Raw genomic sequence first — 14,031 nt, 5'->3', positions numbered from 1 at the left:
AGGCAGAGGGTTGCCTGGCCTACCTTACTCATTTCTTTGTGGAAGTTTTCCTCCAGTCCTGCGATGCTCTGGAACGTGTTGACATAGAAACCTACTCGGCTGCCAGAGGGAGAGATTTGATGAAAACCACATATGACCACACACACACACACACACACACACACACACACACACACACACACACACACACTGGGAAAGCATACATATACACCACTGGGCACTCAGGGCTCTCGACGCCTCACCTGTTCCACAGGGATGGAAGCTCCTCCTGCAGGTCCACATTCATCTCCTCAAATACCTTCTGGGCTTTGATGAGCTCCTCCTCTGCCTGGGATGAGGAGCAGGCAGGAAGGGTCATAACCTAATCCTCTTTGAACCCTGGTCCCAGCCAGCCCTAGCCAGGACCACTCCCAAAGCCCACCCCAACCTCGTGCCTGAGGTACAGGAGTCAATCCCTAGCCTGGATCCCCACCCAGGATAGCTGGGCCTATGGGACTGCTCTAGGAAGAAACAAGACCACCTGATACGGCCTCAATGCACCAGGAGGGAGGGCATAACAAGAGGGTTAGAGCTAAGGGGCCTGGAAAGCTAAGCAATACAGGTAGACCCTGGTGTCCAACAGGCGGGGGCCCCACCCACTTCCACATGAATACCCCTGGGTAAGGTTTCAGCCCAGACACTCAGCTCCACTGACCCATCTGAGGACTCTTGTTCTTTCCTAAGGGGTAACACCTACTCTGCCTCTGCCACCAGCCTCCTCTGGTCTCTGTGAGAGTCTTTCTCATATCCTCTGTGACCTGTCATGCCTAGAGGCAACAGCTCAGGCACTACTAGGGAAGGTTAAAGGGGCAGCAAGGTGTGGAAAGGAGTTGGTGGCCCTGTGCCCAAAACTCTCCCTGCATCTCAACACTGCTCATAGCTACCAGGTGGTGGCGCTAGGTCCCAGTACCCAGCCAGAAGTGAAGGGCGAATCACAAATACGCCAGTGCCAAAGGACTCTGTTGACTCTCTTCTGGGGAATGACTCAGGGCAATGACTCAAATTCAGGTCTGAGTCATAGCCCAGGAACGCAGAGGCCCACCCAGGAGAGAACTTCTCACCAGCCACTTCATTTTCTCAGCATCACGTTCACGTTCTCCTGCTGGGACTGGACCCTCTCCTGGCAAGGCCAGCTGCCACAGCACACCACTTTGCCAATGTATATGATTTCCCTGTGCCCAGCCAACTCTTCCACCCAGCTTTGGGCACCAGCACCAACCAAGGTGAGCTGGTAACCCCAGTACACCTGGCGATCTATGGGTGGAGCTACAGGAGGGCAGCCTCAGCTTCAGACTAGTCACCTCCAGTTTACTTGTGCAAATAAATTGACTTTTTAAACTCTAATCAAATGTGAAAGTGGAGTAGAGACTGGCACCAATGGTTCACACAGGAGATCTTAGGATCACAGTTCAAGGCCAGCCCAGGAAGAAAAGTCCCTAAGAATCATCTCCAATAAGTATCCTCCCCAACCCCTGCCTCCCCATCCCCCAATACAACCTAAAGCCATAAAAGGAGTCTCAAGTGGTAGAGCACCATCCTTGAGCTGAAAAAGCAAAGGGACAGTACCCAAGCCCTGAGTTCAAGTCCCAGTACTGCCCCCCCCAAAATAATAATAATGAAATGGGAAAAATGTCTAAACACGCACACTTCAAGGACTAGATCATCCTCCCTGGTCTTTCTCAGGGGTCCCAGGAGCACTGAAAAGAATGGGCATGTAAAGCTTTCAAGATGCCAGAAATCAGGGCCTGCTTTTCCATTCCCCTTTGAATCACATTCTCTAAATTCTGTCTGTTTCAGAAAGAGTTGGCTGGCAGCTAAGTGGAAATGGGTGGGGCTGTCCGACATGAAGGAGGCCTTGCAGCTCCTAACTGCCTTGCACACTAACACACTATGGAGCCAAGTAGAGACCCATCTGGATCTTCAGGCTGGGTTCAAAAGGCTGCTTCCAGTCTAGAGAGCACCAAGGAACTAACACGGAGGGTGCGTGGAGCCAACACAGCCCAAGGGCATGTAAAGTCTCCCCAAAGCCCAACAGCAGGGCAGCCCCAAAGCCCCAAGTGCCAGGCTCACAGTCACGTAGTGTGGGTAGATCCCAAGTCTCTCCAGCTTTGAAACATGCATGGAGAAGAGGGAGACATATTCAAATAAAATGGGAACCAAGGAAAGATCAATTTGGTAGAAAGGCAAAACATCTGCAGACCAATATTTGAAGATGTGATCATGCAGCCTCCGCCTTCCCTGCTGTGCTGGAGACTCCCCGCAAAACCTCTATGTCCACCCCGGGAGCCCAAAAGCAGCAGGCAGGCTCCATCCCAGCCCTATAGCTCCCCTGGAGGCTTTTCCCACTCAATAAAAATGTTCCAGTTTGTCATACAACAAAATGAAGAATGCCTGGCTCAGAGTCAGTAGCCTCACTCCCTTCATCCCTCACGCTTGCTCCACCTCCCAAAGCTGACTCAGGCCTTTCCAAGACTCTCTCCACCCCCCCCACCCCCCACATCACCTCCATAGGCCCTAGTTAGCCAAGGTCAGCCTGACCCTAACCTCCAAAGACAGGATTTCCAAAGTCATCCCCTAGTCCTGGCCTGAAAGAAGTCAAGCATAAGGTCAGGTAAGAAATTGGGCATCAAGCCATGATAAGCTGGAGCTCCCCTATCAAGGCAATCGATATGTGGGTTGAAGATGATGAAAACATGAGGTAGCCAAGGAAAAATGGGACAGCAGCCCAGGAGAAATTTGACCTCCTAGGTCATGCGCAACTTCCCCACCAACCCTCCTCTCACAATGATGGATCCCAGAGACTCATTGGGTTAGGCTAACACTGACCTGAAACACAGAGAACATATCTTGTGGCCCACCTAATGTTGGTACTGCCTCCAGCAGCCCCCAGCCACACAGCACCCCATTCCAAGGACAGGGAACTGAGAAGAGGGTAACTATCTTCAGGATCATAGATATCCGACATCTAAGGCCTAAGGTTTCTCCCCCAAATTCAGGATCCTAGCCAGACCAGAGAGCTCTCCTATGGTTCCCTTTAGAGTCACTTCTGGGACCCCAGTTCTGGATGTGCTCTGGTAGGGCCTAACCACATAGAGCCCCAGCCAGAGGCCAGGTTGACAACATGGAGCTTAAATCAAAAGTCCCATCTGCCACTCACCAGTTGCAGGACCCAGGGCCAGAGATGCCTCTCTAAGCAGTTTTGTCTCAATAGATTCAACATAACCTTAGGTTCTACAAGGTCTGAAGGACAGTGCAGGTTGGGAAGGGAGTCCTAATTCCATCTTCCCACCTCCCACTACCCCTAGGAAACTTCAGGGAGGACATATGGCTGAAAGGCATTCTTGGTTCCAGGATCACTGGATGACAGAGCCAGTTCCCAGGTCCAGATCAACCACAGCCACTCAGTATGAATGTGCCCCAGTATATGGCCTCAGGTATCACCTAAAGTTGTAGCTGGCCCCACAAAAGCATCTGAAAGCCCTCCCTGCCCTCAACCTCTTGCCCAATGCAGCCCTCCAGCCACCAGCTAATCCTGCCACCCAATCCCAAAAGGACTGCTGAACATAGGTGCCCAGCAAGAGTACAGGAAGACAGTCCAGAAGGCACCAGCACATGCAAGGTTAGAAGCCAAGTGTCACCTGATTTCGGAGCAGGTTAGTTTGAGCTACGAGATGAGCCTGCAGTTTGCCTTGACACCACTGGGGGGCGGCTTTCTCAAGCAGCGAGACAGGCTAGGGCAGGGAGGCCAATCAAGGCCAAGGAGAGTGGAGAGACAGGAGGGAGGTGGGAGAGAGAAACAGAGACACAGATATTAAACAACAAGCCCATTGCTTAAGGCACAGACATATATAGTCAGTCTCCTCCCAGACATCCCACCAGGGACCAGCCTTGGCAACAAGCAGAGGACGCCTAGGTCTGCAAGAAATAAGGGAAGCCCACCCAAGGGGCACGGAGAGCAGCATGAACTCCAACTGCAAAGACAAACAGTGAAAGTTGTTAGCAGGGCAGAGGGGCTCAGCAAGCAAGGTTCTGTCCATGAGGGGGTCCCTACCATGTGGCCCAGAGGCCAGCCTTCTGATCGGCCCACTAGCTTCCAGTGAGACAGGCTCAGATCCCATGACACTCAATGGAATGGCCTGGCACCATTCCCGGGAAACCCAAGCCAGGTCTATTCTCATTCTGGAAAGTAGCCTCAGAGAGAGACAGAGTGGGGCTGAGGACAGGGAGGGGCCCAGAGAACCCTCATCTTGGCACCCCTACCTTGGGACCTGGGACTAGCCACCCACTACCCCCAGGCACCAGTCTCAGCCCAGCCTCAGCAGACTTCCCAGGCCTGATCCTAGTGTTTACCTTGGCGATTTTGGCTTCATCCTTCTTTTTGGCTGTTTGAAGGGACTCGTAGTGATGCCGGGCACTGTCATAGTCCACCAGTTTACGCCCTCGCTTGGCAATGCGTGACTGTGGAGCAGACAGAAGAAGAGGGGTTCAATGGGGCCTGGTACCCAAGCTGAGCTACCCAGTCAGGCTGGACCCAGAGAAACATGAGGGGCCTGGAGCCCAGAATTCCATCAGAGGCATGTGAAGCCCTGGTATGGGAGACTTCTTGGGGCAGGGAGCTCACCTTTCAGGTCACTTGCCCCTCTATGTCCTGCTTTCTTGCAACACGACCCCATTTGTTAGGATCCACTAGCTGGTATTAGGTGGGTCAAGCCCATAATCCCCCAGTTTGCTTCACTGACAACCACAATACGTGCACAGGACTCCAAGTACATACCCAGGCCCATCAGAGGCAGCAGCTGGCTTCTAAACATGCAATTCCTCAGACGTCCAGATGGATAACAGGTGACATGCACAACTATATATACACATCCTCCCGAGCAAACACAAATAAGCACAGGCAACAACAGGGCCTGTCACACCCCACACCTCTAACAATCAGTCACTACAGTTGCACACACACACACACAGAGCCTCCAAAGCCCTCAGATCCAAAGGTTCAAGGAAGACCAGTTCTGGGGAGTAGAGAGGCTGGCAGGCTAGCCAGAGTGGAAGCAGCCCTGGATAATGAGATGCCTGTCTAGTTGGATACTTACTACCCATCAGGCAATCACCTTTGCACCTGAGCCTGCCTGGTGCTGGGCCTCCAATTAATTCCCTCCTCTCCAGCTCTTGCCAAAAGCTACAAGAGCCCCTTACCTTGATGTCAGGGAACTGGCCTAGGTAGGTGTCCATGGTCAGTAGTGCCTGGTCCACCAGCTTCTGGTGGTAATCCATCCACAGCAAGTCATTGTTCTGAAATAGGAACAAGCATGTGTCACACAGAGGGAGCCAGGTCTCATGGCCTCGGCTCTCCTCCCTAAGATTGTCATCTCAAAGCCCAGTGGATTCTCAAAGCCTCAGTTTCCCCATCTAAATAGAGTAGGGGCAAGAGCCCGACTAGTAGGCTCTCCTGTAGGTAAGTGAGGCTCAAGACTGATGCATGTAACATGGGAGACTTTGTGACCCATAGCCATAACACACAGAGACAGCCATAATCCACTGTCTCACCCTTCAGCATGAGACTAGAAGGAGGAGCAAGAAAACTTGCCAGTGAGCACATGGCCTGTGAGTACTGGGAGACTGTCACAAAGCTGAGGCACTGGGGAGGGGCCAAGTGCTGAAGCCACAAGGGGCCCTCTGGGAGTTGCTATGACCATCTCCCTACACTCACCTCAGCAATCTTGTTTGCCTCATCCCTGCCAGGCCAGTCGGGCTCATACACTTCCTGCAGACACTCATTCAGCTTCTTGGAGGCCTCGTGCATGGCTGAGCGGCAGAGAAAAGGTATATGTGGCCTCTCCCCACCAACAGTCCTCCCCACCATCACCCTGCCAGTATGGCCCCTTGGCAGTCTGCATCCACCAGTTCCTTGAACTGGCACCCCCTCTGTCTGCCCCATACCTTTGACAGAGGCCAGATAGGTCCGGAGGTCCTTCTGCAGCCGGGTACCCTCAGTCTGCAGAGAAAGATTAGGACCAGATCAGGATCTGAAGGGTCCCAGACCCTGACCCTTTCCTTCCTGTCATTCCTGCATGACAACTCCAGTTGCTCTCCTGACAGCAGTCACTGGCCAGCTGTCCTCCCCACAAGCTACCATGGAGCATGCCTCAGGGATTGTCCCTGAAACAGCTCTGGCTAAGCAGCACTGTGCTCTTAGTACAGTTCCTCCTCAGGAGCCTTGAACCCCAGTTCATCAGTCATGTGTTCACACTGTGAAAATGGCCCTTTGTGCCCTTGATGATACCCCGGGGGTACAATGAATGCTGCACATGTGCACATCAGGGCAGACCTGTCCTCAGACAGCAGTGAACAAGTGACTGAGAGGCACCAGAGCATGACCAGATAGGTGCGTGACCACCAGGTACCTCACTCCCCAAGCTCAGGTGGTGGCCAGGAACAGAGGCCCAGGAAAGGAGGGACAGAAAGTTCTGCTGGACAGAGATGGTGGACCTCCCCAAAAAAGGCAGCCTCCAGAAGGGAAAAGCATTAGTATCAGGGTAGGGGTGCTATCCAGGACTCTAAGGACCTCTACCCAGGTGAGGGAGGGTGTAGGGCATGGGAGATCAGAAGACAAGGCTCAAAGAGGGAGTAGGTAAATAGTGGGGCCTCCTAAGCCAGAAAGTGGCCCTGGAAACCTGTTGAGGCTGTGGGCCAGGCCTCAAGTCCCAGTGCCCTTGATACCACAAAAACAGGCTACCTTCCAGTACAGTAAAACAAACAAGATACAAGGTCTGAGACTGTCAGCCAGGAGAAACAGCAGAGTCCAGAAGTCATGTGATGAGGGGGAAGCATATAAATGGTTGGAAACAAGTAAGTGGTTTCTTTCTGAATCTTAGTGACTGTCAACTGGGGTGATGGACCCTGCCAGGCATAGCACATGCCCAGAAAGGTTCAGATGAAGGCCCAGTCCACAGAGCTTCAAACGCTACTCTCAGGAGAAGACCTCCACAAAGGGGTGAGAGGGAGTGGCTGGTCCTAGCTGTATCCCATTAAGGCATCTTTGTGGTCTTCCTCACCAGCCACCAGCCCCAAGTCTCAGAAACAGAGTACCTGGAGAAAGGGTTAGGGAGATATGGGCCTAGCAGCTGGCCACAATCCCTCCAGCTGAAGGCAAGTCCCCATCTAAATAGGTCATCTCTAGAGAAAGCAAGCAAGAATCAGCCACCCTCCTAACCTCACCTCTAAACACTTCAAAGTTCTCATTCCCTCCTCCCCTCGACGGGGCCCGGATCTCTACCTGGAATATCCAAAACTCTAGATGAGTACTGCCTTCTCAACACCGCTATCTCCACCTGATGAGGCAGGAAACTGAGAGGGCTGAGAACTATTTCAGAGACACACAGAGACTCAGAAAGCCAGGGACATCCTCCAGTCCCAGCAAGTGCAGTTTGCTGAATGGGTACTAGTGTACCCCACCCCCAGATCTAATGAGCTGTCTATTGTGACAAATGCTCCCACATTCCAGTGGGGACACCTGGCAGCTAGGGTTTCAGAACAGCGCATAAAGATATGTAATAAAAAGAATAAAGAAACACCTTCAGATACGCATACATACGAAATCAAACTGACTAAACTATGGTGTATGCAGGGGTGGATTCCAATGGTGTAACTCCTTTGAACACTTAACAGAAGGTTTAACAGAATTAATAATAGGAAGCTGAAACTTGTTTTTGTCTGAGGGGGTGGGGAGGGGCAGACAAATGGAGAGGAAGGGTGGGCAAATACAGTCACGACAATGGGATCAGGTAACTTGAGGGGATAGGTAAGGTTGGGACAGATGAGGCAAAATGACGGAAGGTCTGGTATTGATCAAGAACCATTGTACTCATAAATTAACATGCTGAATTGAAATCCTCATGTACAACTACTTAGGGAAAGTATTTTTTAAGAGGAAGGAATATCTCCAAACTCAAAAAAATAATAAGTTAAATGAAACATTTTCAGGTTTCCCAGTGGACACCTGTCCCTTGGAATGCTGAGGATCTGTCCTGGAACCCCCACTGATGCCCACAGATGGAGTCCCTCACATAACATGGCTTTATGTTGCACATAACCCACATACTCATTCTACCCAATACTTGAAATTACATCTAGATTACTCAACACCTAATGTGGAAATAGCTGCTACTTTGTGGTGTTTAAATTCGTATTTTTTTTTTTTTTTACAAATGCTTGTGTTGTTCTTCCCCTTGCTGCCACCTATCTTCAGTCTGTAACTTGTTGAGTTCTCAGAGTTCAAATAAGGAAAGGTGAACCATTTAGTACACAACCCTAGTCAAATACAAGTCTATGAACACTTAATCTATCTAAGTAAGTCTATGAATATCTAATCTGGAGGCTCACTGACTAAAGATTAAAAGAAGAAAATGGTCCATCCAGGCACATTCAGACTGAATTCAGCAGGGAATGGGAGTCAGACTGTGCAAGAAAGGTACTCATGGGTGTGGAGGTGGGGGTGTGCACGTGCTAGTAAGGGAACCTGAACTCAGGACATGGGTGCTGTCCCTTACCTTTTTTTGCTATAGGCTGTAACTCTACCACTTGAGCCACAGCCCTACTTCCAGCTTTTTGCTGGCTAACTGGAGATAAGAGTCTCACAGTATTTTCTGTCAGGACTGGCTCTGAGCCATGATCCTCATATCCCAGCCTACTGAGTAGCTACCACTACAGATATGAGCTACTGACACCCAACTTGAGAAGGGCACTCTTCTCTTTTTCAAGACTAGGACTTGAACTCTTGATCTGAATACTTTTGCTCTACCACCCAAGCCACACCTGCAGCTCCTTGAAAAGGGCACTCTTGACACAGTCCCTCTAGTCTAACAGTTAAATGCTTTGTTGGTTGAGATGCCATAGTAGGGTATCAGCTGATGTCACAGAATCTCCCACACCGTTTCTCTCCCTTGCCAAGCCTCCCTCATTCTGACTATACTTCTAGCATGGTCTTCAGTTCCACCCACACAAAGAGTGCCCATGAAGCGGACTGTGCATTCACCCAGGCTGCAGGCCGTACCAGGGCCCCTTGTGCTTCCCAACAACACCAGGCACGTGGCATGCAGATGCTGGAGGGGCCACCCAGACAGAGCTCTGCCTGCCCTGTGGCCTGCTACAGCTGGGCCTCTAAGCCACACCCCCCAGCGTAGACACAGCCATTCTCTATCTAGGATAACATCCAGCAGCCCCTAAAGGGCAGCAGTGAGCCAGCTAGTACAGAACCCTGTGGCCCCTTGAAAACTGTCCTATCAAAGTGGGATATTAAAGAAATGATTCTGTGGAAGCTCCCTGGATTCTAAGTTCACCCTGCAGAGCCTGGCCGGGAGAGGAGATTCTGGGCCACTGCCCAACTTGGTCCTTGGTGGTTAGTGAGGGCCTGGTGTGATGTCAGAGAGGGCCAAGCTCAGAAGCATCTCTACACCTTGTTGGACCACCCTCAACATCAATCTCCACCTTCCTAGTGGGACTAGTTCTAGCACTGGCCCTTGCCCTTAAGCAGTCAAGGCCTGGGATTGCATCTTCACTCAGTAGTCAAGGTAAGCAGAACCCAGGTGGGCTTGGAAAAAAAAAGAGGGAAGCAGACCTGCCCCACCCCCATTACCCTGGGATCCTGGGTGCTATAGGAGCCCTAGGAGCAAAAGCTTGGCCAATCTGGAAAACTAAGGTGGCTTTCAACAGACAGCATCAGATGCTCAGGCTCCCAACTTCTCTTTCTGGGGTGAAGGGCCAAATGGAGCCCAGGACCACTCCATGCAGAGGTAGAAGGCAAGGGTATCAGTGACCATTACCAAGTGGGCCCCAGAGAAGCCATGCACCTGGGTCATTGTGAGAGCTGGTGATAGCACGGTGACCTAATCCCTCTCCTAGGGTCACGGGAAGGAAGGGTTGGGTCTAATGGCTGAGTCAGGAAAGAAAATTTGTGATTTAAGCTCTAGTGCCAAGACAAGGAACTCCCACATCTGTGCTTTCCTCACCTCTCATGCCCATCCCTAGTGGCCTCCTTCTCTGCCCTATCCCCATCTGTCACTCAATTGTGACTAGCCTTCAGATGCCATGGAGCCATGCTGTTCTCCCTCTCTACTGCTACCTTGGTCTCCACCTCCACTGTGCCCAAATGCATGCACAGAAGTGGCTTATTCTAAACTTAACAGATCTCTGGATGGTGACAGGAGGTCTTCAGAGGTAGCCAAGTCAAGATATACAGGGACTTCCCTTCCTTGTATCTAACCACTGCCCCCAGACTGCTGACTACATAATGAAGCCACTTCCTGTCACCGACCCCCAAGTCTGTGAAACAGGCTTTTGTGTAGTCCTTTCTAGGTTTTAGGACCAGACAAATAGTTTCTGAATCTACTTTGAAAGCTAGACACCTTGCAGGTCACCCACTTCTCCAAGCCTCAACTGCTTCCCCTACAAAAGAGAACAATGATTGGGTGCTGGTGGCTCACACCTGTAATCCTAGCTATTCAGGAGGCTGAATGCTGAGTATCATGGTTTGAAGCCAGCCCAAGCAGGAATGTCTGTGAGATTCTTATCTCCAATTAGCCAGCAAAAAAAGCCAGAAGTAGAGCTGTAGCTCATGTTGTAGAGCACAAAAGGACACTGCTCAGGCCCTGAGTTCAAGCCTCAGTACTGGCATGAACCCATAAAAAAAAAAAGGAGACAATGGTATGGCCACCTTAAGAGTTGGTTGGAGGTGTCCACTATCTACAAAATAGCCAAGCCCACCCTGAGGCTCCTCTTCAATGAGCCCAGCAGATGCTCAGCCTGCTCAGCCTTAACTCCAAACCCTGACGATTGCACTCTCCTGGCAAGAAACCTCTGTGGCTTCCACTTTGCCTTGATATGCAAGCTTTTCCAGAGTGATCACATCTACTGCCTGCTGCCACCCAACCCTTCCCTCCCCCATTTACTCCTTCCAAGTCTTTCCCCAGGCCCGTACTTATACCCTAACATGTGGTCCTGCCTCCAAGGAATCTTCTGCCATCTCACCAATCCAAGCTGATCCCCTCCTCTGAGCCTTCCTACTCCACAGTTTCTACCTAAAAACTACAAGTGCCCCAAGGCCAAGGGCCACCCACACTTACCAGCTGCTTGTTAAAGTTCTGGACACACTGTTCAAACTGCTCATCCTTCGTCTCATCTGCCTTCCCCAGTTTCTGTAGGACCTGACAAAGCAGAGAAAGAGTTACTTTGGAAAACAAAGTATTTCATAGAATCTCTGCAATAAAAGAGTCCTCAGTCCCCAACACCACACAGCAGGGTCTGGGGTGGCTGTGGATCCCATTGCTCTGCTCAGGGCACTGAACTAGCAGAAGATCTCCCAGCTGCTGTGATCCCCCAATCAAGAGAGCTCTGCCCTTGTGGATGAATTAACAAGCTCAGCCTAACAGTGAGTTCATCATCACAACAGACAGACAGATAAGATAGTGCTTTGTTAATCATATCAGATTGGCCCCATGACGCACCTCTGTCAGACACCAAAATCTGTGAAATTTCTAGTCTCTTCCATAAAAATGCCTTAGTATTTGCATATAACCTACACATACCCTTCCATAGCCTTTAAATCATCTCTAAATTGCTTACAGTATACAGTACAGTATATGTTATTTACTTAACATAACTGCTAGCCTGAATTGTGAATAATGACAAGGAAAATTCTGCATACAGAATAATGACAAGGAAAATTCAATACAGACACAACCACCATAGGCCTAAACCAAAGAGTACAATACTCTAGGAGTATTGAAGAGACTGGGGAGCTGTGAAATGGTGGGAGACAACAGTACAGTATAGTGCAGAGATTCTATGAAATACTCACTGAATAGCAAATTCAAGTTATGCTTTCTGGAACTTTCTGGAAATGTATTTTGCAAATGTTTTCAATCAAAGGATGGTTGAGTCTGTGCATGTGGAACCCAATGACACAGAGGACTGACTGCAAAAGCAAGTTTGGCCCTCTCTGGCCCCCACACACATTGTCTCTCACCACATGATACCTTTTGCCATGTTATGGCACACCAAGAAAACCCTCACCAGTTATAGCCCCTTCATCTTGGACTTCTCAGCCTCTAGAACTGTAAGAAATCCATTTCTTTCCTGCTATGGTCTGAAGAAGTATCTCCCAAAGTCCCATGCATTAAAGCTTTGGTACACATCCTGTGGCACTATTGGGAGTGGTAGAACCTTTAGGCAGTAGAAACTAAAGGAAGGAAATTAGGGCACTGGGGTTGTGACCTTTCTCTCTTTGCTCCTCTTACTCTCTTTGCTCCCTTTGCTCTCCAGATTAAAAAGGTGGACACATCTGCCAGGCTCCAGTAGCTTACAACTATAACCGTAGCGACTCAGGAGGCTAAATCTTAACAATCGAGATCCTAGGCAACCTTGGCAGAAAAATCAGTATGACTCTTATCTCCAATTAACTAGCAAAAACCCAGGAGTGGAGGTGTGGCTCAAGTAGTAAAGAACCAGCTAGAAGCAAAAAAAAACTGAGCAAAAACTCAAGACCCTGGAGCCCCAGCTTTCTCTCTACCATGCTGTCCCTCCAGTGCTCCTCATCCCAGGCCTAGAAGCAATGGACCAATTAACCAAGAACTAAAACCACCCAATCTATGAGCCAAGTAAACCTTTCCTCTTATGAGTCTTCAGAGTTGATGATCTCAGGTATCACCAAGCCTGGGGTGTTCTCTCATACCAGCACAGAGCACGTGAAGACAGCAAGCCTGAGTTCATCAAACCTTCCCATCCTTGTCTAGGGCTTAAGCCTCAGTAAACAGCAGCAGCATCAAGACAGCGACAGCTCTAGTACCAGGAGATCAGAGACCTCCTTGCTGACCTCATACCACCCCGGGGGCTCCATTCCCACTCTAGCAGCAGAAGACTAGGCTGAGCAGGAGAAGACCCAGGCAGGGGCATCCCTATATCCCTACATGACTCCACTGCCTGCGATGGGGCCCATGACCTCACAGAGATGCGCAGAGCAAGACCAGAGCTGGCAGTAGCCATCCTAAACTAAGGAAAGCACAGAGGGCAGCCTGGTCTGGCCAGGATCATCAGGAGTCAGCTGATGGCCCTATGTGGTCTGTTAGGGGGTGACGGGGCCCAGCCAACCTCTTCCACAGGACCACTCCTTGGTCCTTACAACCTCACATGTACACATGTGCCCATGTGCATACATAGGAACCCATACTTGTACCACATGTTCTACCCAACTGGAAATCTCACAGGTTCTCTGATGCCCCCAGTTGGTCCTCTTCATCTGTGTGGGAGGAAGGTGGTAGAGAGAGAGATACCCAAAGCCAGAAGACCTAGAAAAAGGTATGAGCTAGACCAGGGACTAAGAGGAAGCCCTGATCAGAGGGCTGGCCCAGCAGGTCTTCCATGATCTTGTGTCCCAGGCCTGCTCCCTTGTACCCAGAATACTCTAGGAAGGAGAGACTTTGAGAGGCTGGGGGTGCGGGGGAGGGAGGAAACAGGCCAGGACTCCTATTCTAAGGAGCAACCAGCAGCTACCCATGCCCAGCCACATATCCTCAGACATAGCCTCCCTTTAAAAACCACCCTTCCTAGAATGCCAACTTTGCATACCCAGAACCAAGTTGGGACCCAGGCTAGCACTGCCCTACCACACCTTCTCTGGCCCCCAGAGAAAAACAGTCACTCATAAGCATCACTAAGCACCTGCTCTGTGCCAGTCTTGGACATCTCTGCTGGAGACAGAGCCAGAGTGGAGACTGTACACAGCTGGGGCAGTCAGGGAAGACTTCCTGGGGGAGGTAGCAGCTTAGACAAAGGAGTACCCAAGGATGGGGCATATTCGGGAAATTTCAAATGGCTCAAGGCCATTGGAGGATGGAAGAGCAGGTATGTGGTGTGCAATACTGGTAAAGGCAAGCACTGAGAAGCAGCGACTAGTGACTTCATGACTTCACACCTGCAATGAGAGCAGAGACAGGATAA

The 14,031-nt window shown here is 50.5% G+C and overlaps 1 protein-coding gene across 11 annotated transcripts in view; it reads right to left on the bottom strand.

Annotated features, from left to right (window-relative positions):
- Bin1 (bridging integrator 1) overlaps nt 1-14,031 on the bottom strand; it is a 59,871-nt gene that overhangs the window by 15,751 nt on the left and 30,089 nt on the right. For all 11 annotated transcript variants that reach the window (XM_042685147.1, XM_042685153.1, XM_042685152.1 and 8 more), the window contains 7 exons: nt 11,160-11,240; nt 5,980-6,034; nt 5,750-5,844; nt 5,236-5,331; nt 4,390-4,497; nt 243-328; nt 24-99 (listed from right to left, as the gene is read on the bottom strand). In XM_042685147.1, coding sequence (XP_042541081.1) covers nt 24-99; nt 243-328; nt 4,390-4,497; nt 5,236-5,331; nt 5,750-5,844; nt 5,980-6,034; nt 11,160-11,240 — 597 coding nt within the window. The remainder of the gene's footprint in view (nt 1-23; nt 100-242; nt 329-4,389; nt 4,498-5,235; nt 5,332-5,749; nt 5,845-5,979; nt 6,035-11,159; nt 11,241-14,031) is intronic.

Source organism: Dipodomys spectabilis, unplaced genomic scaffold (assembly GCF_019054845.1).
Source record: "Dipodomys spectabilis isolate Male_0828 unplaced genomic scaffold, ASM1905484v1 ptg000094l, whole genome shotgun sequence".
NCBI classification, from domain to species: Eukaryota; Metazoa; Chordata; class Mammalia; order Rodentia; family Heteromyidae; genus Dipodomys; species Dipodomys spectabilis.
Note: the sequence above shows the minus strand (reverse complement) of the source record. Positions and strands in the feature narration are given on the sequence as shown.